This window comes from Mesoplodon densirostris, chromosome 9 (genome assembly GCF_025265405.1).
Source record: "Mesoplodon densirostris isolate mMesDen1 chromosome 9, mMesDen1 primary haplotype, whole genome shotgun sequence".
NCBI lineage: Eukaryota > Metazoa > Chordata > Mammalia > Artiodactyla > Ziphiidae > Mesoplodon > Mesoplodon densirostris.
In genome coordinates this window covers 57,913,194-57,938,820 of record NC_082669.1, presented here as the reverse complement: position 1 = coordinate 57,938,820, position 25,627 = coordinate 57,913,194, and the positions used below count along the sequence as shown (strand labels likewise).

The window sequence follows — 25,627 nt, the reverse complement described above, 5'->3', positions numbered from 1 at the left end:
GGCCAACACTGCTCATAGGTAGTGTTGACTACACAAGTCCTGTGTCTCATTGACGTAAGAAAAATTAAGGGGCAGGCTCAGCAGCTACTTTATGTAGGATAATGTAAAAAGCAGTCTTTTGGTAATGGGGTTAAGGGGTATAAGTAACCAGGAACTAAAAATGCCATTTTTATATTTTCATTTTTTCTTTATAAAGGAACAGGATAAAAAAATAGAAAGCTCAAGTAAAGAAATACAGGAAAAGGAAGCAGTCATTGAAGAATTAAATACAAAAATAATAGAAGAAGAAAAAAAAACTCTTGAGCTAAAGGATAAAGTCACAACTGCTGATAAATTACTGGAAGAATTACAAGAACAGGTTGTACAAAAGAACCAAGAGATAAAAAATATGAAATTAGAGCTGACTAATTCCAAGCAAAAGGAAAGACAGTGTTCTGAGGAAATAAAACAATTAATGGGGACAGTTGAAGAACTTCAGAAGAAAAATCATAAAGATAGTCAGTTTGAAACTGATATTCTACAAAGAATGGAACAAGAAACACAAAGAAAGTTAGAACAACTCCGGGCAGAGCTGGATGAGATGTATGGGCAGCAGATAGTACAGATGAAACAAGAATTAATAAAACAACACATGTCACAGATAGATGAACTTAAAACACAACATAAGGGAGAAATGGAGAATGCTTTAAGATCATATCCAAATATTACAGTTAATGAAGATCAAATAAAGTTAATGAATATGGCAATAAATGAACTGAATATAAAATTGCAAGATACTAACTCTCAAAAGGAAAAACTCAAGGAAGAACTAGGAGTAATTTCAGGAGAAAAGTCTGTTCTACAGAGACAGCTTGAAGACCTTTTTGAAGAATTGAGCTTTTCAAGGGACCAAATTCAGAGGGCTAGACAGACTATAGCTGAACAAGAAAGTAAACTCAATGAAGCACACAAGTCCCTTAGTACAGTGAAAGATTTGAAAGCGGAGATTATTTCTGCATCTGAATCCAGGAAGGAACTAGAATTAAAACATGAAGCAGAAGTTACACATTATAAGATAAAGCTTGAAATGTTAGAAAGAGAAAAAAATGCTGTATTAGACAGAATGGCTGAATCACAAGAAGCTGAGCTAGAGAGGCTGAGGACACAGCTCCTGTTTAGTCATGAAGAAGAACTTTCCAAACTGAAGGAAGATTTGGAAATTGAACATCGAATAAATATTGAAAAGCTTAAAGATAACTTAGGCATTCACTATAAACAGCAGATAGATGGCTTACAGAATGAAATGAGTCAAAAGATAGAAACCATGCAGTTTGAAAAAGACAATTTGATAACTAAGCAGAACCAGTTAATTTTGGAAATTTCAAAGCTGAAAGATTTACAGCAATCCCTTGTGAATTCAAAATCAGAAGAAATGACCCTTCAAATCAATGAACTTCAAAAAGAAATTGAAATACTCAGACAAGAAGAAAAGGAAAAGGGTACACTTGAACAAGAAGTTCAAGAATTACAACTTAAAACTGAATTATTGGAGAAACAAATGAAGGAAAAAGAGGATGACCTTCAAGAAAAATTTGCACAACTTGAAGCAGAGAATAGCATTCTTAAAGATGAAAAGAAGTCCCTTGAAGACATGTTGGAAATATATACTCCTCTTAACCAAGAAGAAAGATTAATTTCCACAGACTCCATTAAGTCCAGATCCAAAGACTGTAGCTGGCAAAAAGAAATAGAAATTCTTACAGAGGAAAATGAGAACCTCAAAAAACAATGTATTCAGCTAACTGAAGAGATTGAAAAGCAAAGGAACACTTTTTCATTTGCTGAAAAAAATTTTGAAGTTAATTATCAAGAGTTACAGGAGGATTATGCTTGCCTTCTCAAGGTAAAAACCGATTTAGAAGACAGTAAAAATAAACAAGAAGTTGAATATAAAAGTAAGCTTAAAGCACTTAGTGAAGAGCTTCATCATTTGCAAAGAATAAACCCAACTCTAGTGAAAATAAAAAGTTCAGTCTTTGATGATGACAAAACTTTTACAGCAGAACCATTGGAAATTGGTGAGGTTGTTGAGAAAGATACAACAGAACTTATGGAAAAACTTGAGGTAACCAAGCGAGAAAAATTAGAACTGTCAGAGAGACTGTCTGATCTTTCTGAACAATTAAAACAGAAACATAGCGAGATTAGTTTTCTAAGGGAAGAAGTTAAATCTTTAAAGCAAGAAAAAGAGCAAGTCTTATTGAGGTGTAGAGAGCTAGAAATCATAATTAACCATAATAGGACAGAAGATGTAAATGTGTGTGCTGTCCATTTAAGCTCTTTAAAAGATGGAGTTTTGACAAGCAGGGATTCTGGAGGGTGTGTTCCTAAAATAAGTAAAGATTTTGGTGAAGAATCAAAAATAATGGAGTTAAATAAAATTCCTTTTGAAAATATGACTCTTGGAAAAGAAAATAAGCAAGAATGGTTTTTTGATCACTTGCCGTCAGTGACAAATGAATCATCACTTGGGACAACTGAACCAGGTGAAAATGATAAACTTCAGCAGGAGCTCAGTGTACTTAAATCAGAACAGGTATGTTTACTTACATGTATATGCTACAGCGTACATTTCATACTAAAAGTTTTCATCTTCATAAAACATAAATTAACCTTACAAGAGAATGAAAGTAAACCCTGTAATGTAATTCTCACTTAAGCCTATCATTTATCATTTCTTTTATCTTTTTTATTCTTAAACATTGTTGCCTTAAATGTTGTTGCCGCTCTTTTAATCATTTAGTTAATCTGCTCAGGAAATAGAACATAGAACACATTTTCTTTGAAAAGGCAAGAGTTTGAATAACAAGAGTCTGAGCTTTAGAAAAGTTATTTTGTAATATTTTGTTGCAATCCCAAAGATTGGTTTCAGTCTCATTTTGTATTGGTGTTTTCAAGGTTCCACAACTGAAAATTAACTCTCAAACTTTTAGTACTCCATATAGTTGTTCAGTAGTTATGAAACTATATTTCCCTGAGAAAAAAATCTTGGTTTAAATCCTAGCGTTTTCTCAGAGTCTTGTTTTACCTGAAGCGGGGCGGGGGTGGGGGAATGTATTAATTCTAAATACAGTTAAACAGTGCATATAATGAGTAATACTAGGTCACTCCTGACGAATTTTATTTGCTGGATACTGAAAATAGAAATGACATGAAAATTCCACTGGACATCTTGTATGGTGCTAACTAGAGCTTTATGTGTTTCTTCATTTCTATAACAAGTATTTATTGAGTCTCTTGCCAGGTAGGAATAGTGGTGAACAAGAGAAAGAAGGTTCCTGCTCTCAAAGAGCATATATTCTAGTGAGGGAGGCAGGCAATAAATGAGGAAACAAGTAGAATAGTTAAGAAAAGTGATGTTTTATAAAGAAAATAAAACAGATAATGTGATAGAGAATGGTGGGTAGTGGTGGTGGCAGCATTAAATAGGGTGGTCAGGAAAGGTGTCTAGGAGGAAGTAACATCTAAGCTGCCATCTGAATGGCAGCGAGGAGTCTACCACATGGAAATTAGAGCAATTGTGATTACAGAGATGAGTTTGAGGAACAGAATAAAGACGTATTTAGCTGAGTTTGAGGGAAGGAGAGTGGAAGAAAAAGTTTGAAGAAGCAAAAGACCAGATCTTGTAGAGCCTTACAGACTGCGTAAGCAGTTGACATTTTATTCTGTATACAGTAGGAAGCCACTGGAAAGTTTTTTCTTTTTACTTCTAATAAATGTACTCACATTTATGATCTTATATCAGATGTAAGGATATTTTAAATTTTAATAACCTAAATAGAGTTAAGATGTTCTAACTGCATAACTATTAATGCTTTGTTAAATATCTGAAATAGTTTTCAAAATCATAATTGGTTTTAATGTAATCACTCGTAAAAATGCCAGAGATCATTTAAATTTTTTTAAAAAGCATTACTGGGGGAGGACCTAAATTTGAAGCTATCACAATGGTCAAATTTTCTCAGTAAGAATTTTATTTTTTCTAACTAAAGACATTTTCAGTGACATTCAGATACCATCTCCTTGACATTAACTTCCATAAAGTAAACAGAGGCAAACCCATAAGCTGTCCCTGCCCCACTCATCACTACCAAGACAAACCCCCTTAGTGATGGGGAGAGGAGTGAGGTGTGTGTCTGTGGAAGGAAGCTCACAGAAGAAATTGAGCAACAACTTATATAATAACACCTAAGAGCAATCTAAATATGCTTAGAAATAATGCTGAAGCCACAAAAATACTTCTCCTTTGGGACTAAACTAATTGGCTCATAAACATGAAAAGATACTTCAACCTTATAAATTGATATAATAATAAAAGAGCATTTTATACCTGTCAGATTGGCAAAATAAGTTTCACAATAAAAAGTGTGATGAGAATGTGGGGAGATGAGTATTCACCTACACTTAAATATCAGTGTAAATTGGTGTAATTATATTTTTAAAATGTGTTAAAATCTAATGCAATTAATATACATCATCTATGATGCAGCATTTACATTTCTAGGTGGCACTCAGTGTAGTCCCTGACCAGCAGCATCAGCATCACTTGAAAACAGGTTAAAATTCAAATTCTGGGGCCCACACCAGACCTCCTGAACTAGATGCTCTGGAAGAGGGGCCCAGCAATCTGTTTTAATAAGCACTCCAGGTGATTTTGATGTGTGCTAAAGTTTGAGAACCACTACACTAGAGAAACTCTAGCATATTTGTACAAGGGCATATGTATATGAATTTATTGCAGCATTTTTTGAAATATCAAAAAAATTAGAAATGATCCAGTTGATCTCCAAAAAGGAAATGGACAAATTGTGCTATATTCATATATATAATACCACAGTTACATTCATCTGTATCTCCATGGATAGATCTTAGAAGTATATTGAATGAGAAGAGTAATTTGCAAAATAAATACCATTTTGCACCATTTATGTAAATTCTTAAAAACAAAATATAATGCATTGTTTATAGATGCATTGAGAAGTGAGGGTATAAGAAATGAACTGTACTTGCAGCAAATTTATGATCAAATTTATGATAATGATGGCCTCTGGAGAAGGAGGAATGAGAACATAGTAGATTAAATTTTATCTATGTTTTCTTTCTAAACCAAAAAAATAAGTAGGGAGGAGAGAAATGAGAAAAAAAGGTAATTGTATTTGTTAATTTGGGATGTGGGTACATAGTGTTTATTACATTATTATTTGCATTTCTCTATACTTGTTTTAAAATGTTATTTTTGAACAAAAATGAAAGATCAGGCAGTCCTAGCTATACCAAATATCAAAATTTACTGTGAAGTTAAAGTAATGAAAATATTGTGCTATTTTCCTTGAAAAAGATAGGTAGGTCAGTGTAACAGAATAAGTGAGAAGAAAATTAAATTAGACATCACTTCTCTTACATGAAATTTTAAACTATAATTTCATGTATTTCCTCCCTTGTAATCAGTATATGCAAAAAAAAGTTAAATTACTTGATTTGTCATTTAAAAATATTCTAACCTACACATTAATTTACTTTAAGAATGATTTAAGGCTACAGATGGAAGCTCAACGTATTTGCCTCTCTCTGGTTTATTCAACTCATGTGGATCAGGTTCGTGAATATATGAAAAAGGAAAAAGATAAAGCTCTTTGCAGTCTTAAGCAGGAGCTTATTTCTGCTCAAGAGGATAAGATCAAGGAACTTCAGAAAATACACCAGCTAGAGCTACAGAATATAAAAACACAAGAAACAGGTAAATGATTTCTAACAAAATTATAAGTATTATGAAACAAATAAGTATCACTTAGAGCCCACCACTCCATGATTCTGTTCTTGACTTAGACCCCATAGAGGAACATGACTGGGTATTCCAGTCCTGGACTCATTTGTTCATATAATCATAGGATACTCGTTTAAGTGCTTGAGAAATATAAAAATCACTGAGTTATTTTCCCCAAGAAGTCAACAATCCTGTGGGAAAGCAATATAAAATAACTCTTAGAAAACAATAGGAAAATTTCTATACTAGAAGAATGAACACAAAGAATGGAAGGAGAGAGGAGAAGAGTCTAGTACTTCCTGGAATAGTGAGGCAGTAGGCAGGAGTAGGGAGGTTGGAATTTTAGCGAAAGCTCTTGAGTCTTAAATGTAGAGGTATGAGAGACTGCATCCATTTTGGAGAGTTGAGAATTCAAGGTGTGTGAAAAAGTACTGAGGGATAAAGATGGAAAGATTGGCAGGAGCTTGGTAAGAAAAGGCTTCATATACCCTAAGGGAAGTGTGTTTAATCTTTATGCCAATGGTGATAAGACCCAATGCAGGATTTTCAATAGTGGGAGTAACATCGTAAGATTTTTAAGATGACAGCATTGGGGCAAATTGGGAGAGGTGATAAGTGATGGGAAGACCAGTTAAGCAACTCTGGCAGTAATTCTGTTAACATTAAGAGGTTGAACTAAAATGTCATTGGGGATTGGAGAAGGAAGGAAAGTTTAAGAGTTAAAGAGGTAGGCTGCTGGGCCTCCCTGGTGGCGCAGTGGTTGGGAGTCCGCCTGCCGATGCAGGGGATGCAGGTTCGTGCCCCGGTCTGGGAGGATCCCATATGCCGCGGAGCGGCTGGGCCCGTGAGCCATGGCCGCTGAGCCTGCGCGTCCGGAGCCTGTGCTCCGCAACGGGAGAGGCCACGACAGTGAGAGGCCCGCATACCGCAAAAAATAAAAATAAAAAAAAATAAAGAGGTAGGCTGTAGGGGCTTCCCTGGTGGCGCAGTGGTTGAGAGTCCGCCTGCCGATGCAGGGGACACGGGTTCGTGCCCTGGTCCGGGGAGATCCTACATACTGTGGAGCGGCTGGGCCCGTGAGCCATGGCCGCTGAGCCTGCGCGTCCGGAGCCTGTGCTCCGCAACAGGAGAGGCCACAACAGTGAGAGGCTCGCATACCGCAAAAAAAAAAAAAAAGAGGTAGGCTGTAGTCTGCAGTTAATATTAACAGTAAAAGGGGAAGGAATTGAGAATGATCTCTAAGTTTCTAGCTTGAGTAGTTGGATTGAGGGTGACTAGCCATGAGGAGGATAAGGACCAGATTTGTGGAAAAAATAGTAAATTAAGCTTGGAACATTGAGTTAAAAATACCTGACTTTGAAAAAGAGATATCTAAGGGGTAGGACAGGAATAATGACACAGATGTAGAGAATGGACTTGAGGACATGGGGAGGGGGAAGGGTAAGCTGGGATGAAGTGAGAGAGTGGCATGGACGTATATACACTACCAAATGTAAAATAGATAGCTAGTGGGAAGCAGCCGCATAGCACAGGGAGATCAGCTGGGTGCTTTGTGACCACCTAGAGAGGTAGGATAGGGACGGTGGGAGGGAGACGCAAGAGGGAGGAGATATGGGGATATATGTATACATATAGCTGATTCACTGTTGTACAGCAGAAACTAACACAACGTTGGAAAGCAAGTATACTCCAGTAAAGATGTTTTTTAAAAAAACCCCACAAATAAATTAATTAATTAAAAAAAGAGAAAGAGATATCTATTAGGCAGTTGAAAATAGAAAGCTGAAACCTAAGAGGGAGGATTAGGCACAAGATAAAGATTTGTAAATCAAAAGACCATTTGAGGCCAAGGACAAGAATGAGATGCCCTGGGAGACTGTAGAGTGAGCCAGAGACTAAGATGGTACTGTGTAAGGAGCAATATTTAAGGAACCGTAAGTGGAAGACTAGTTGCAGTTAACTTTTACCTTTAATACTTATTTAATTACTCAATTAAATTAAATTTCCTCTGTTCAAGGTATTTTTAGGCCCCCACTCTGGACAGATCTGCCTTTGGGAATGAGGTGGCTCATAAGTTTGGAATTGTTTTGTTGAACAGAGTAGAATTTAAAGTGTGGCTTAAATAAGAATACTGTACTTTTTTACTTCAGCAGTTCTTTGTCAGTTGAATAAGATTTTAAGCATATATTGTTTGTATTGGTATCCTCTTCAGATAGAATCTGTAGTGTTTCAGACTACAAGTTAATTAATGGGTCCGTTAATGGGTGATGAAGTCAGTCCAGTGATAAAGAAGAACAGAACACATTGGCGTGCTTAGCATGTAGAAATAGTAAATGTTGACTTCTGAGATTTTTGTTTTAGTTTTATATGGATGTATATATGTAATAGGTTATGCTGTATGATGTATTTCTAGTATTGGGTTGTAGTAAAAAAAAATTGTAAGTCACTTGTACCATTTTGTGGGATATAAATTGAAAATCCTACAAATTATCTTAGATGGTTAACATTGAGCAGCACAAAATAACATTGAAAGAAATAAAAAATTTTAAACTAATCTTATTGCCAGGAAGCTTCCAGTTGACATAGGTTTAATATGAAAATAGTTTCTAAGTATGTAAGCTGAACATTTTAATGCAATATCTATTCTATTAGGTGATGAAGTGAAGCCTTTACAGATGCTCATTGGAAAACTTCACAGGGCAGTGTCTGAAGAATGTTCTCATTTTACACAGGTAAGGTATTAGTTAAAAAGTACTTTTACCATAATTCAAAAAGATACATGAACCACAGTGTTCATTGCAGCACTATTTACAATATCCAGGACATGGAAGCAACCTAAATGTCCATCAGTAGATGAATGGATAAAGAAGATGTGGCACATATATACAATGGACTATTACTCAGCCATAAAAAGAAACAAAATTGAGTTATTTGTAATGAGGTGGGTGGACTTAGAGTGTCATACAGAGTGAAGTAAGTCAGAAAGAGAAAAACAAATACCGTATGCTAATGCACATATATGGAATCTAAAAAAACAGTACTGATGAACTTAGTGGCAGGGCAGGAATAAAGACGCAGACGTAGAGAACGAACTTGAGGACACGGGGAAGGGGAAGCTGGGACACAGTGAGGGAGTAGCACTGACATATATACACTACAAATGTAAAATGGATGTGCTAGTGGGAAGCTGCTGCATAGCACAGGGAGATCAGCTCGGTGCTTTGTGATGACCTAGAGGGGTGGGATAGGGAGAGTGGGAGGGAGGCTCAAGAGGGAGGGGATATGGGGATATATGTATACGTATAGCTGACTCACTTTGTTGTACAACAGAAACTAACACAACAGTGTGAAGCAATTATACTCCAATAAAGGTATATTTTTTTTAAAGTACTTTTAGACAAGAAATGCTAAATTTTGTTACTACAAATTTGATAGGCAGAATCATCTGAGTTAGTTTTCCCTACTATCTTACCTCGGAACTGTATTTAGAAAATACTGCTGAGTGTTTAAGTTTAAAATGAGCATTTAAATGTTTTCCTGATAATCAGTTTGAAACAAAAGAAATTTAGGTAAATTATCTCAGCAGTAGAATACACAAAAGGTATGCCTAATTAAAAAAAACAGACCAATAGAGCCTTAAGCAGGTCTGTCTCCTACCCCTGCCCACTTTGGTGGTTGAGTGATTTGATGACTTACCTGGGGATCTTGCACAGGACTAGTGAGATAAGATTTCACACTATAGATTGCCAAATCTGAAAACTAATTATGCCAAGTATAATTATATTTGTGAAGATCGGGTGAAATAGGAGCGCTTCTACACTGCTGGTGGGAGTGTACTACCTTGAGAAGCAGATTGACAAGGTATATTGTTGAAGATATGTACATCGCACAGCCCAGGCATTTACTTCTACTTAGGCTCACATTTGTGCACAACCAGATATGTTCATTGCAAGAATGTCTATGTTAAGTCAAAAATTAGAAACAACTCAGATTTTTATCTACAGGCAAATGAATAAACAAATTGTGTTATATCTGTACAATGGAACACCATATTGCAGTGTTTGCTAGGTTTACTAATATCAGCAAATCTCAAAAGAAAAAGTATAAAAACATGCATGTTAGAGTAATCACCTGTGGGCAGAGAGACAGGTGAATGAAATAGGTAAGCAGTACTTAATTCAGAAATCTTCAAATCTGTATGTAATGTTCAATTTCTTTTTAAAAATATGGATATAATATGACAAAATATTAGTATTTGTTACAGCTAGGTAATAGATGAACTATTTTTTCTGCATATTTGAAATAGTTCAAAATTTAAAATACATGCCTAGGCTTGTCAACAGATCTCCATCTCAGCCTGTGTATTTGTAAATCGAAGAGGGAGGAGGATGGTATTAGTTGGGAAGGTAAAGCTCCCTTACTGATTCTGATTACCTACAGAATAGTTCAAAAACAGTATTCAGAAAAGCAAAAGAAAGTCAGAAATAACCACATTCATTCAGCTTCCACCTCCCGAAGGGTTCCGGCATTGATTGTCCTTTCATATCCATTGTTGATAGTCTGTACCTATGGAAAGAGGGCCCAAATCACAGTAGTTTATTTATAAACTGACTTTATATTTTCTTTTCTTCCATTAATGTTTTTACTTGACCCCTAATCTGAAGTTGAAATATGAATCAAGTTGTTGTAATGGAGAGGTCCCCTGGAGTTCATCGTGAAACCTGATTTTGTCACTAATCATTGATGTTACTTCATCTTTCTGGATCTGTTGTCTCACCTGTAAATTGGGTGATCAGGTTTCTACCAACCTGAATCAATTTATCAATTTATGATAAAATTCTACCTTAGGGACAGTGTTGAAAATTTAATAAAGTCAATTATTAATAGTATAGTTTAACTTTTAGGCAAATCTCAAGAAATAGCAACAATAAACAAATTGGTTAAGTCTAGAAGTTGTTGATTGTTATTTTCAGTTGCATGAGGGGCACAGGTGAAACTTATTTAGAGGGCTTATGAGATGATTATGCGGCATATGTTATTTGTGATGATAAAATTGTCTGTTGCTCAGGAGAAAAACCAGAATGATGTGTCAAATATTTTTTTTTCCATGTATAAACCACAGAATAGTATTCTCTTATGTTAAAGGGTATGAATGTGATCTCCTACTTCATATATTATAATTTCTATAGAATTTATAGACTACTTTTTGAACTTCTGTCCTCATCTTTTGGTGTTTTTTCAAGGGTAGTTGACCTTACAGAGATAACATCAGAATAGGATCCAAGCCAGAAAGTGGTAGATTAAAGTACAAGATATATTCATTATTAGGAAGAAGCAAAAAGTTATAATTTGATAGATATATTTGATATATATTATAGATAATGAAGACTATCAGTATTTTCCTGGTGTAAGAAGAATTTCGCATTCTCTTTGTGGAGAGAGATTTAGACTTGGTTATTTCTTTTGTAGCGTGATGTGATATACAGAAGAGTGTTTTCTTACTGATTTTTCTGTGCCATTTTGACTTTTTTTTTTTTTTTTTTTTTTTGTGGTACGCGGGCCTCTCACTGTTGTGGCCTCTCCCATTGTGGAGCACAGGCTCCAGACGCGCAGGCTCAGTGGCCATGGCTCACAGGCCCAGCCGCTCCGCCGCATGTGGGATCTTCCCAGACCGGGGCACGAACCCGTGTCTCCTGCATCGGCAGGCAGACTCTCCACCACTGCGCCACTAGAGAAGCCCTTGACTGTCTTTTGCATATAGAAAAATAGTGTTTAATGATCTTTAGTGGCAGAAATCAAAATTTTAATTCCATAAAATACCTAATTTTGTTGTCAACAGACTTTTTGCAGTGTCCTTGGTGAACATTATACTTCTGCTTTAAAATGTGAAGTAAATGTAGAAGAGAAAGAGAAAGAGACTTCCGGTGTTCACACTTCTGAAAATCAAGAACTAGAATTGCAAGATTATAAATATGAAGTTCAAGGTAATAAAGGCTTTACCACATTATTGAACAGAGTAATTTTCTTAAATGAATTGATAAACTTTCTCAGTTAATTCATGATTTTATCACTTAGCCAATTTGAGTTATCTTAACATCTTGTTTTTTCAGGTTCATGAAATCTTAAATCTTTAATGTACATTTTTAGTTTTACAATGCAGTAATCGTGATATAAAGAGAACCAAAGCTGTCTACAAGTTTCTTTGTCTCCTTATCCTCTGTTCCTCTACTTCCATCTTTTCCTCACTATAATTCTTAATTTTATACCATAGATCCAAACCTTTAAAAGTTGTGGTATTTTATTGAATAAGTTTATGTCAGGGTTTTATTTTTTAAAAAAAGAATAAGACATTCAGTTATCTTTCTTGATAGGAATCCTATATTAGTTCATTTTTACAAATTAAACTTCAATTTTTTTTGATATTCCTTCACAGATAAAATGTTTCCTACCCCTGTCCATTTGTATGAAGAATGAACAAATATGTACAAATTAATGAATGCCAAAAGAAATTAATGTATTTTAATGTGAAATTGTCAAGTTAATCTTTGTAGCAGATGTTCCACATTAATGAGGTTTTAATTGTTGGTTACTAAATCTATGAATTTTACTTCTAGCAGGCAATTTTCTGAAGTTATGAATAGATGAGTAATACTTATTGCAAGAAGCAGACTTTTGTTATAGAGTGAAATTATTATAATTGCTTATCATTTAGATTTTCAAGAAAATGTGCAAACTCTTCTCAACAAAGTAACAGAAGAATACAACAAACTCTTGGTACTTCAGTCACGATTAAGTAAGGTCTGTAAGATGGAAAATGTATTATGATGTTTGCATTTATTGTATTACCTGCTATTTCGTAAGCTATTTCATCAACCAAGAATTTCTAAAATAAGTGAACATGAAAAGAAAATTAGGGAAAAGTGACATATATTTATAGTATCAGTGAGCTGAAGGAGTTTCTGTAGTTTGAATACTCTTTACCCCTTTAGAGAGTTTTTGAAGTCATGATAAAGTTAAAATGTATATAAAATGTCAAATTGTAAACTTTGTGAAACGGTTGCATTTAATTTTACATATAACATTTTTTAAAGCAGTGAGTCTGTTTTAGAGAAAAATGTGATTAGTTGTTTAGAATATAGCTGGTTTCACATGGTGTGTTATATAAAATTTCTTTCAAGCAGTTGTTTTAGAAATGTGCACATAGTAACTAAGTAAGAGAGTATAGATGGCATCATATAATTTATTAACTATATCAGAAAAATAATGTATATTAGTTCTTCCTCTTTCTCTTCCCCTCCTTTTTTTTCCCATTCTATTTTACCCCCTTTCTCCTTTCCCTCTCTCTTCCTCTTTCTGTGCAATTAAAGCACAACCTTATCCAGCCTTTCCTAAAATCTATAAACCTATCCCAGTGTCTTACAGATAACTATGTAGGAGGACAGGTGGATGGTGGATAGATTTAAAGCCCTTCTTTAATTCCACATTTCTCTACAATTACTAGTTTTCTTTCTCCTTCCATTCATAGCTAGATATTGAACCCTATTCAGAATCATCATACCGTTTTCTTACCAGTACCCTTAGTAGTCTAGACTTCTTGTTTTTCTGCTGCCCTTATCCTGCCTCTGAGAACCCTTCTTCTTCACTCATACTTGGGTTTCTGAGGGCTGCTAAGAAAATTAGATGGTGATGTGGTTTGGTGACACTGCATAATCATGGTCTCTGACTGCAGCTGGACCCTCAGGATCACTTGACAATTCTTTTATATTGTCATTTATTCTCTCATAGTCCCCTCAGTGGATGCTACCTAATGTTATAACTTCCCTCAAGTCATACATTCCATTTCTACTCCCCTTTTTTCTTTGCAGGTGGCCTTATTTCTCATTTTTCTGTGAGTATGGGAGCTATCAGTTATAAATTATCTCATCTTGCTCCTTCTAGACCATATGTATTTCTTTAAATCTGACAATACTCTGTTTTCCTTCTGTCTCAGAAGAAGTTATCCCTTTTTATAACCAAGGTTATTTTATTTCCTGTCCTTTTGTTAATATCACCTTCTGTCTCCTCTAAGATTGATAACCTGTTTCTTCCCTCCTTTCTGTGCTTTCAGCTTCTTTGTCTGTTTTTCTTATTTCTGTCTTTCTTGCCCCTTGCATAGTCCTCTTGTCTCCACTATTTAGAACATAACCAGTCTTCTTGAATCTAATATCTCCCTTTGTGGTTTTCTTTCAACTTCATTGTCATATTCTTTGAAGGAAAGAATAGACTGTAGTCATAGTTTCCCATCTCTTCCTGTCTTGCTCTCTCTTCCACCCACTGTAAACAAGCTCCAAACTTATACTTCACTAAACTTTCTTTGGTGAAAGTTACCAGTGAATTCTTAATTATCAGATTTTCTTTCTGATTTCTTACCTTCCATCCTTGTATTCTTTCGTTCTTTTAAAAATATGTTGGTTTTCCTTATGGCAGTACATAGTTGAAACTATTAAATAGTGTAGGAGGGCTTACAGTAAACAAGTCACTACAGTGATGTTTGTCATTTTGCCTCTTTCCTTTCAGGACAGTGAGTGAGGAACAGTTTCCTTTGGTGAGACACAAACCTCCCTTCCCCAGTGCCAGAATGTGGGAGGCTACTCTGGAACACAAACACCCACACTTGCCTCCTTAGTTCTCCCCAGACACTTCTTTCAGTTTGTTTTGAGAAAGACTTTTACCTTCCACCAGGCTTCTTCCTGGCTGAATCAGCAGAAAGGGCTATACTGTGATTAGTTAAAGGTCAATATATTTGTTTTCTGATCTCTACCTGTCATTGATCTCTCTCTGAGCCTGGGGCCTTTCTAGGGTTCTACTAGCTAAGCTAACTGTCTGCTATAACTGTGGCTCCCTTCACGTGTGCTTTAGGCTGCTGCTTCCTCCACCCTGCTTAATCAGTATTCTGCCACCCCTTTTCTGTTGAAATCTTTCTTAGTCTCTTTTATTTTTTGGTTTATTATGGATTTATACCTTTTAAAGATTCATTATGATTTTAATTGAGTCATGGGGAGGGAGGAGAGATATATGTCAGAGATCATAAACATAAATGCCTACGTGAGCTCAGCTCATAAAGTAAATGAAGAAGGCCAAGTGAAAGCTGGAAAAGTGAAACCTGGAGAAAACATACCTCATCTAAAGGGGGCAGAGACTTCTCAGCTTCACATGTTGTTGTCAAGTAGGAACAGGGCCCAGTGTTGTTTATTCCTTCAGTTTATCAATTTTATGTGAGGTCTTTTGCTTTTTTAAGTGTTGGGAAGTATTAAAAATAAAAAGGATTTTTTTTCCCTCCTAATTGGGAAACAATTAGGAGGGAAAAAAAAACAAGAAAAACTGTTTGGTACCCAGAAGAATACTTCTGTAGCCTAGAATTAAAGTCAGACTTCTACTTTGCAACTGTAGATGTAAATACATGCTCAGTGTTATCTTGAACTAGTTTTCTTTTTAATTCTGTTATTTTTTTTTATTTTGTAGTATTAGCTACTTTCTTAGAATATTTTCTTCCCTTAGCTTCTGTGACTTCAATTCTGTGGCTTTTTAAGCCTTCGTTGTGGGTTTTGCCCACCCATTTATAGTCACCAAGAATCTGTGCTTGATCTGCTAATTATGCTGTATGCTGCCTTCATTCACTTCCATGGCTTCCAGATCTCTGTGTCTAGTCAGTTCTTACTCCTGAGCTACAGAGTCGTATATCTAATTGGATATCTCTACTCGAGTATCCTTTATGTATGTCTCAATCAACATTGAAATTGAATTTATTAATTTCTTCCCCTTAAACCAGCTTCTCTCCTTTCTCAGTTTTGAAGAGTGACATTCAACCAGAAACTTGAGGATCATATCATCCTAGACAGTTCTCTCCCCTAACTCCTGATCTCACATCATACTGAAATATACTCTGAAGGGAGTACAAAAGAAATGAAAGATGTATACCTTGTTCTCATTCAGTTATTCAGCCAGTAATTTTTATTTGCTAATTATATGCTAGGTTGTACTGTGTACTGGGAATAAAGCAGTATACAGTGTAAATAGTCACTAGATGGAAGGAATTGATAAATTGATGGACTTCATAGGCTAATTCAAGAAATATGATGTGTGTGTGTATATATATATATATATATATATATATATATATATATGTATGTATATAAAATAGTTATCCAAGGCAACATTTAATTAGTGTTCAAAAGCGAAGTACTTTTGGGACTTCCCTGGCGGTCCAGTGGTGTTAAGACTCTGTGCTTCCACTGCAAGGGGCATGGGTTTGATCCCTGGTCGGGGAACTCCAATCCAAGTGCTGCAAGGTGCAGCCAAAAAAATAAAAAATAAAATAAGAGCCAAGTACTTTTGGAATTAAGCAAATATGTAGATGAGTATAGGTACAAATAATTAAGGAAGAATTCTTGGAGGAAGTGGGACTTGAATTGGACCATGAAAGATGTGTAGGTTTAGGTAAGGAAGGGGAAGGGGAATAGCATTCCAGGTGGAAGAGGTGATATGATCAAAGTCTTGGAGGTGTAAGTGTGATATATTAGGGACATATTGCTCAGAGAGTAATGGACTTTAAGATTAGAGAGGTTAGACTGTACCAAACTTTGAATGCTAGGTGACACTTTTGTGGACATTAAAAAGCTGTTGGAGATTTGTGATCATTGTCTAGACATCATGAAGTTGAACTTTTAGGGAGATTACTCTGGTGGCAGTGGGAGGTAGGAAATAAGCAGGGACGATTCATAAGATATTTTAAGGAAGGACCTAAAGAATTTGGTAGTCAGTTGATGTGGAAGTAAAAGGAGAGGAACAAGACCAAGACAACTCATTATTTTTTTCATTCCCTGTATCAGTGAAACTTACACCTTACATGTCTGTATAATAAGGCAGAGTATGGGTGTGCTGAGGGTCCCTAAGACCACTCCTCACTTCAGTGGTTCACCAGAAGAACTCACAGGATTCAACATAATAGTGGTACTCAAGGCTAAGAGTTATTACAGCAAAAGGATACAAAGCAAAATCAGCCCCATAAAGGTTTGAAAATGAGCATGGGGCAAAATCTGGAGGAAATAAGCACAAACTTCTAAAATTCTCTCCTAGTGGAGTCACAGGAAGACACACTTCATTCCTCTAGCAGTTGTGACGATACGTGCTAAGTTTTGACTACTAAGGAAGCTCATCTAAGCCTAGGAAACCATAGTTCTTTTTTATCAGGTGTCAGCCAAATAGGCATCCTCTTCCAGAACATACCAAATTCAGACTTCAGAAAGAAAGCATGTGTTCAGCATAAACCATATTGCTTGTACATGAGACTCTCTTACAATTTACGGAAACTTTTATATTAGTGTAGAGAATCGTTTACCAGCTAAGTTTCCAGATGCCAGCCAAGGGCCAGACTTGTAAGCAGGCCTTTTTAAAGAGATAGAAATCTCACAACTTCTGCATTAACTCTTTTCTGCACAATAGATAAAAAAGTGAATTTCACATTTTATCCCAGCAAGTTGGCTACAACTGTAGAGGCATCCCAGAGGTTGGTTGGGGTGAGTCAGTCGGCAGTACATCACTGCTTAACCTGCTAGCCTCATCTACTAATCCTCTTCCTCATTTTAGCCATATTGAAAAACTTAGAGTTTCCAAAATACACCCGTATCTTTCAGACTCCTGGGGCTTTTTTGCATGGTGTTTTTTCTGTCTAACACTGTCCTTCCCCCTCCGATTTGCTTAGTGTATTCCTACTTATCATTCCAGTTGGTTCAAATGTTATTTCTTTTGTGTCACCTTTTTTTTAAGCATCTTTATTAGAGTATAATTGCTTTACAATGGTGTGTTAATTTCTGCTTTATAGCAAAGTGAATCAGCTATACATATACATATATCCCCATATCTCCTTCCTCTAGCATCTCCCTCCCACCCTTCCTATCCCACCCCTCTAGGTGGTTACAAACCACCCAGCTGATCTCCCTGTGCTACGCGGCTACTTCCCACTAGCTAGTACATTTGGTACTGTATGTATGTCCATGCCACTCTCTCACTTCGTCCCAGATTACCCTTGGTGTCATCTTGTTTACCTATTCTCCTAGACTAGAAATTTCTCCCTCCATTCTCTTAGTATCTGTACTTTTTATTTTTTTTTGCACTTACCTTTCTCCATTATTTTAAATACTTGATTACCTTCCTTTCCTGTTCCATAGCTCCTTGTTCAAACTTTCATTTTCAAACTTACAAGTTCAAACTTACTTTTCGTGTTATTGTAATTGTTTACTCTTCTGCCTCTTCCACTAGACTAAACCCCGCTAAACCCTTCAGAATCAGGAAGTCTTCTCTTTATTTTCATTTTCTCTTTTTAGCACAGTGCTTTGTTTAGCACATGGTAAAGGCTTACTGTGTTTGCTGAATGAATTAAGTGACAGTATAGAAAGGTTGAGCTGTAAACTGAAGTATTTACCTGATGGGCTTTATTTTCTCTAGGAAGTAGGAGGCAAGATCCTTGGTTGAAATGTACACAGCGGGTAGGAGTGAGGTAGAGGACGTGGTAAGAGTAGTACCAGCTGAAATAGCCTTCGTGGGAAATAGCTTTTATCCTGCTGCTCACCTTCTTCTACAGTATCCTTTGTTCATCTAGTATAGCAAGTCCAAACTCATCCCTTGCTTTTACGGTGTTCTTTATACCTGTCTTATTTATCTAGCGCAATTTCTCCCGTCCCTCAAGATCATTGTCTTCACTACTTATAGTAGGTCATTCTTTCACAAATGCTCTTATTCTTTCTTCCATGTAAACTTTCCTAATCATTGCCCAAAATGATGGAGGCCCAAATCAAATTTGACTTCCTCCATAATTACTCAGACCCACATCAGTCTTTCTTCTGTTATTGCCCTTTAGTCAAATATTATAGTTTAATGCTTCTCTCATTATTTAATTTTACTTCCCCAATTAGTTGATGAATTCTGTGAGGGCAGATACGCCTTTTTTTTTTTTTTTTTTTTTTTACTCTTTTTATATTCTTACTCTCCCTTGTCACAATACTGGCCACAAAGTAGACCGATTATTAAATATTTGAGGAATGACTAAATTAATACACACATCTGACATATTGCTGCCTAGTTTTAATAGTTAAGGAAATAAGCTGAGGTTTATCTGTTTTTGCTGTTTTCCTTCCTTTTGTATAAAGAACAGCGTACATTTGTCAGTTACCTGGTTGTATGTGAGTTATATCCAGAGATTAATAGCAGGTATGTTATTAAGTATTAATAATATAAAATTTACTGTGTATGAGTTGAAATTTCAGAGATCAAGTCATACTTTAAATATTATTATGAACTTTATACCAAATTCTGTGCAGCTCCTATTTTTATAGTAAAATGAAATTCCTTCTGGTTATGAAAGAACATTATGTTTACTAATACAATATCAGTGCTGTGAAGGGAATGGGATGTGAATCACTGTGTCAAGAGAGCGTGGAATAACTTGGAAGGGAAAATATTTGTATTAGAGGATCACAATTTTAGGTGATTTTGGAAAAAACATTTTAAAGGTAAAGTTGCTTTTATATAGTTTTCACAATCCTGGGTCATATATTTATGTCACTGCTTTTCTTCTGTTATTTTCAATAGATTCAAGGACAGCAGACAGGTGATGTGAAACTTGAATTTGCAGAAGAAAACCTACCAAAAGAGGAAGCAGACTTTTTATCAACCCATCCTCAGATGACAAATTTTCAAGACACTGGTAAATTTTGATTGTATACCGTAATGTGGTGTTTTTATACCAAATGTTCAGTAATTTGATTTTTTGCTTTAAAATTTGAGGCAACTTAGTGCATTGGGCATTTCACTGTAACCCTCTTTGGTCTCAGTTTTCTCATCCTTAAAATGAAAGATTTAGACTACTCATGTCTTCCCACTTCTTACATTCTCTGGTTATAAATTATTTTCAATTTAAAGACATAAAATTGGTAGTTTTAGGGGTACTGCAGCCATGAAGATAGAAGAAATGATCTTGAATTACACTATTCATGTTTTCTTGTTATCATCAGTCTAAATGAGTTTAAATTGATACCTGAGTTATTACTACTAAAAAACATTTTTCAAAGAAGAATTAATATTCTCTGCACATTCAAAACAGTGATTGTGGTATTTCACTAAGAAATTTGTATTGAAATGTGCATTTTCTTCCATTCATGTAACTCAGATGTTTGTCATAAAAGAAAGTTATCTGCTCTGCAAGATACCGAAAAAATTAAACAACTTGAAGGACAAGTTCAAGAATTAGAAAACCTCGTATCCTCTTTGCAGCAGCAACTGAAAGAAACGGAAGAAAACTATGGGGCAGAGATTCATTCTTTGCAGGAAAGGCTACAAGCTGTTAATGAGTTTACAGTTCAGCCAAGGTATCCATCTACTTATAATTTCATTCAATAGTATTTGTAGCTTAGTAACAATCATAGTATGATTGTTTTAAGAAAAAAAGTGTAACTTAAGCAAATTTGCTTGAAAGAGATGGGCTGTAGCATTGCCAAGAAATAAGAACAGGAGATAATTCTTCATCTCTGAAATGTGTGAAGTAAATGTTAATGTAAACCAAATACATTTTATAATAGGAATTTTACTTACACCTTTATTTTATAAAGATGCTTGTTGTTATGAATATGCTAAGTTAAATCAGGCGGTGTGCATGTTACTTGTTCTTTATTGTATGCCCAGTCTTTGCTACTTTGATATGGGGAGTACACAAAGAATATAAGATATGATCATTCCAGTCATACTGGACTTTCTCCACTTGGTTGTCTAATGCTCAGATTCACCATGTCCAAAATACAGCTCTGGATCTTCCCCTCAAAATTTGCTCCTCTACAGCCATCTAACTCCACCTCTGGTGACTCCTCTTTCAAACCTCACTTCCAGTCTATCAAGAAATGCTGTTATCTCTACTTCCAAAATAAATCTAAAGTGTACCACTTTTCATCCCCTGGTCCTGTTTTTATATATATAAAAACTATATATATAACTGTTTTATATATATAAAACAATATATTTATATAAAATAAAAACAAGTCTATATTATATTTGGAGGGGAGGTTTATTTATTTGTTTTTGTTATCTGTCCCCTGTGAAGGAGTTCAAGCTTTGTAAGGGGATTTTTGTTTATTTATTCACTGTATCCCAAACCCTATAATAATTCCCTATGCATAGTAAGGTGCTCAATAAATATTTTTTAAATGAATGAACAGTTTATAATTTAGTAGGGAAGTGTGCTGTAGTATTTAACTAGCTCTATAAAGTCCTCAGAGATTTAACCTAACTTTGACTGGCTCTGCTGCTCTAAGAGTGATGTCTCTATAGGCACTTGTTATTGGAACCTAAAGACAAGGGGTTTTTTGTTTTGTTTTGGGTTTTTTTGGACAAAATACTGAATTTCCACACTTCTTCGGAAGCATTCTGTTTCTCCATCTTTTATTCAGGGTCTGTATGTAGGCTTTGGAATTGTTTATCCAGCATTGGCACAGCCTTATAAAGCTTCCATTTTATTTGAGGTCAGTGGTTCCCAAACTTTACCATGCATTAAAAACATTGGAGGTGTTTGAAATTATTATTTTTTCATTGTTATTATTGAAATTACAGGTTACTGGATTTTACATTTGAAGAGTTAGATTCAGTAGCTTTGAGATGGATTCTGGTCATTTGTATTTGTAACAAGATAATTCTGAAGCAGGCAGTCCATAGATTGATATTTGGAAACTATTTAGGGTTTTTGATAAGGAAGAAAATAGGTATATAGCAAGAACTCTTTCATAACCACTTACAGTATTTCAAGTTTCCTTCCTTTAATTAGTGATGTTTTCTCTCCAAAGCATGAAGAAAAGGAAGTTTTCTGGAAGTGTAGACTTACTTTGCTGTTCTTGCACTTGGGCTTTTGCGAGCTCATCATGCTTTTTTAGAGTTCCTCTAATAATCCCTGGAAATGTATTAACAATACCTTTCAACGAAAACCATTAGTTTTCTCCCACCCTGCAAAAATGAGGCTTATTGACTGCCATGTTCACTCCTATGAACATGTATTTAGTTATTTCTTGTTAAATGTCATCACATATTTGGACACAACTTTAGCACTTTTTGACTAAAGAATATACTGTTCTCCTAAGATAGACTTGAACTAGTTTAAGAAAAATAATTGTCATTCATTTAACAAGTATTTGATGATGTCATACTAGAAACCTCTTGGCGATGTAGTATGGAATTGGAACAACCATGAGCTTTAGAGTCATACAGACCTACATTTGACTCCTGATTTGACCTTTGACTGGCTGTGTGGTCTTGGGCGGATATATAAACATGTCTAAGTAATATTAGGGAATAAAAACTACCGTGAGATCGTGAGGATTAAAAGAAACCATGACTAGGAAGAGACTTGGCTAGATGTCATGGGGGAAGCTTTAGATGTATATGAAGTGGTCCTTTACCTCAGGGGACTTCAATCCAATCATTGAAATAATACTTATTGACAAAACAGTAATTTTTTTAAAGTAATGATTGGGGAATATACCATGGCGATACAGCCAAAGTGCTGGAACATAAACCCATGTCTTTGTGGCATTTTTCAATGCCCATCACTTGACATTTCTGCAATGATATTTTTTGGAGTGGCTCCAGGGGGAATGGAAATGAAGGGTTGACTATGAGACACTGAGATAGAAGGAATCTTGGGAGCAAAGCAGAGGAAAGATGACCTCTGTTGTTTGAGCTAGAGAATATGGAGGTTTATGATGTATTAATATAAATAGAAAAATCAGACAGGTGGAGGGTAGGACCTTAATTTGTAAGATGGGAACAGTGAATTTGGTTTTAGCCAGACTATTTTTTTTGAATTTCGGATAAACACTTTCAAATGCCATAAAATTATAGAATTGAAGTCCTTATGGACTAAGCAGCATTTTTTTTTTTTAAAGTTTGGGTCTTTATAGCTGGATAAATAATCAGGATTTTCCATGGGCTATGAAAATAAGAAGACATGAAATAAAGGATCGTAATAGTGTATGCAAGAAACTATGAAGAAACAGACAAAATGATAAGAAAGAAGAACCAGGAAAAGGGCAGAGAATAAAGACAAGAAAAATGAGTTTGTACGATCATGTAACATGAATATAGAAGATGTATAGGCAAGTCACAACAGAAGAAACTTTCACGACCAGTAGCATTTGAAAGAATGTGTAATCTCAAAAATAAAGACATACATGTTCTAAGGAAGTTTTAAGACTGTTATGACTCAGTGTTGTTGAAGTTTTGAGAAAATACTTAAATGGTACTGTTATGGAGTTAAATTAATGTAAGTTTTTCAAATATGGCATTATATTAAAATTTTAAATATTAAAAATTATAGGATTTTTTTATGTAGAAACATGTACAGATGTGTGCAAAGTTATATTTATGAAGATTTACACTGTAGCTTTATTTGTAAGAGTGAACATTTGGAAATGACCAAATACAATACAATCCAAAATAAGGACATGACTACCAAAAGATACATGAATAGATTAAAAACAAAAAATTCCAGAAATGGTTATGTATAAATTAAGAATCTTTCTTATTGTCACTGCCCACCTGTTCCACTAGAGGTAATCAGTGTTACTTTTTTTTTTTAAATGAAGGTCTTATTTATTTATTTATTTATTTATTGGCTGCATTGGGTCTTTGTTGCTGCGTGCGGGCTTTCTCTAGTTGCAGTGAGCAGGGGCTACTCTGTTGCGGTGCGCGGGCTTCTCATTGCGGTGGCTTCTCTTGTTGCAGAGCATGGGCTCTAGGCACGGGGGCTTCAGTAGTTGTGACACGTGGGCTCAGTAGTTGTGCCTCGCTGGCTCTAGAGAGCAGGCTCAGTAGTTATGGCGCACGGGCATAGCTGCTCCACAGCATGTGGGATCCTCCTGGACCAGGGATTGAACCCGTGTCCCCTGCGTTGGCAGGCGGATTCTTAACCACTGCGCCACCAGGGAAGCCCATCAGTGTTGCTTTTGATGCGTATTCTTCCAGACTTTTTTCTCTGTGTGTGTGTGTGTGTAAATTTTTAATAAAAATGAGATTTTACAAACTTTTTTACTCAATAATAGCATAGGTAACTTTAAAAAGGTGTTAATACTTATAAACAGCTCCGTGTCATGCTTTTGTAGTAGACTTTATACAATGGCATAAAATTCAGGGATAATCTGTTAAAATATTCTATCATTTAATTCTGCTGCTTTATTTTTAATCAGTCAAAAATATGACTTAAGTTACAATACCTGTAACTCCTGACCTGTCATTCTTGTTTCCATTGCCCCAATACACATTTTATGCATGCTGTAAATTTGGACTAACAGTAAAATTTACACACAACACTAATTCTTTCATCCTCATTTATTTTTAGCTTTTCCATTGATTCAATGGTAATTACTGAATCTGATGTACAGAAAACAGTATACCCTGGAAGTTGTCTAAAATGGAACATCGATGGTGCAACAGAGGTATTATATCTTTAAACTGTTATGTACACTGATTTTATTTTTGTTACTATCATTTTTTTTTTTTTTTTTTTTTTTGGCGGTATGTGGGCCTCTCACTGTTGTGGCCTCTCCCGTTGCAGAGCACAGGCTCCGGACACGCAGGCTCAACGGCCATGGCTCAAGGGCCCAGCCACTCCGCGGCATGTGGGATCTTCCCGGACCAGGGCACGAACCCGTGTCCCCTGCATCGGCAGGCGGACTCTCAACCGCTGCGCCACCAGGGAAGCCCTGTTACTATCATTTTTATGTCTGTGGTTTAATAATTATCCAATAAATAGTTGCTAAGAATTAAGTATAGTAAATATGAGGATAATACCTTATGTAAAAGACCCAGAAGAATATATAAGTGAAGAAATTTGATGTACTTTCGTAGCATAGGAAAAACACAAGAAAGTTAAAATTGAGAGGTGTTTTTTTCCCCCTAAATACGTTCTAGTTTAAAATTTGTCTTGTTTTATATAACATGGGGTGTATTACAAATTAGTTTCAGTGCCCTGAACTTTATAACAAATTAGTTTCAGAAAAGAGAAACAGCTTTCCTTCCTACCATGGGGAGTTGAACTAGGCTGTCTCTAGAATAGTATTTAGGAATTCCCAAAATTCAGTATGCTAGGGCTGGGACATTGGATGAGGCTTTCTTCAGCACAGGCCATGCTATAGAAAAGCCCCTCATCTTTTACAGTATATCTCATCTAGCTAAACCACCTTTGCCTCTCCTCAGCACTGTATATATTCCCAATCTGTGGCCAGTTTTCTCAAACATAACTGTAAAACCCCGATCTTCACTCAGTAAATTTTTAGTTCTTAAGTCCTACAGAAAAAGATCATTGCCCTCTCTCATTCTGGATATAGAAGAGAGACATTGGCCACATTCTCAGTTCTTCCACATTCATCCCACATGGAATATCTGTTTGGATGACATTCAAATAATTGGTAAATAAAGAAGTACTTTCTTGCCAAGAACATGTTTACATTTAAATAACCATTCTTTTTTTTCTGTTTATAAAAGTAATTTGTAGAAAACTGGATACTATTAATAAGTACCAAGAAGAAAAGAAATTTGTTTATAATGTCATGAGCAAAGATAGCCACTGTTAACATTACTTAAAATTAAATACATGCACATCTTATTAATTATATTTAAGAAGTATCTTTTCCCCACTCTAGAACTGTGTGTTAGTAATTATAAATATATTTCTCACTTTGCATCTTTGTTAAGTTCACAGTAGTAAGTACAATTATTTAGTAGAATTGTACACTAGAATTATTCACTAGAATT

General features: G+C 35.5%; 1 protein-coding gene across 7 annotated transcripts in view; it reads left to right on the top strand.

Annotated features, from left to right (window-relative positions):
- Window positions 1–25,627, top strand: part of AKAP9 (A-kinase anchoring protein 9) — a 150,828-nt gene that overhangs the window by 42,691 nt on the left and 82,510 nt on the right. For 5 of the 7 annotated variants that reach the window (XM_060108824.1, XM_060108823.1, XM_060108822.1 and 2 more), the window contains 9 exons: window positions 197–2,575; window positions 5,563–5,776; window positions 8,456–8,535; window positions 11,643–11,787; window positions 12,516–12,601; window positions 19,430–19,544; window positions 20,007–20,205; window positions 24,213–24,309; window positions 24,429–24,578. In XM_060108824.1, the coding sequence (XP_059964807.1) occupies window positions 197–2,575; window positions 5,563–5,776; window positions 8,456–8,535; window positions 11,643–11,787; window positions 12,516–12,601; window positions 19,430–19,544; window positions 20,007–20,205; window positions 24,213–24,309; window positions 24,429–24,578 (3,465 nt within the window). The remainder of the gene's footprint in view (window positions 1–196; window positions 2,576–5,562; window positions 5,777–8,455; window positions 8,536–11,642; window positions 11,788–12,515; window positions 12,602–19,429; window positions 19,545–20,006; window positions 20,206–24,212; window positions 24,310–24,428; window positions 24,579–25,627) is intronic. The other 2 variants (XM_060108820.1, XM_060108825.1) reach the window with 2 other exon arrangements.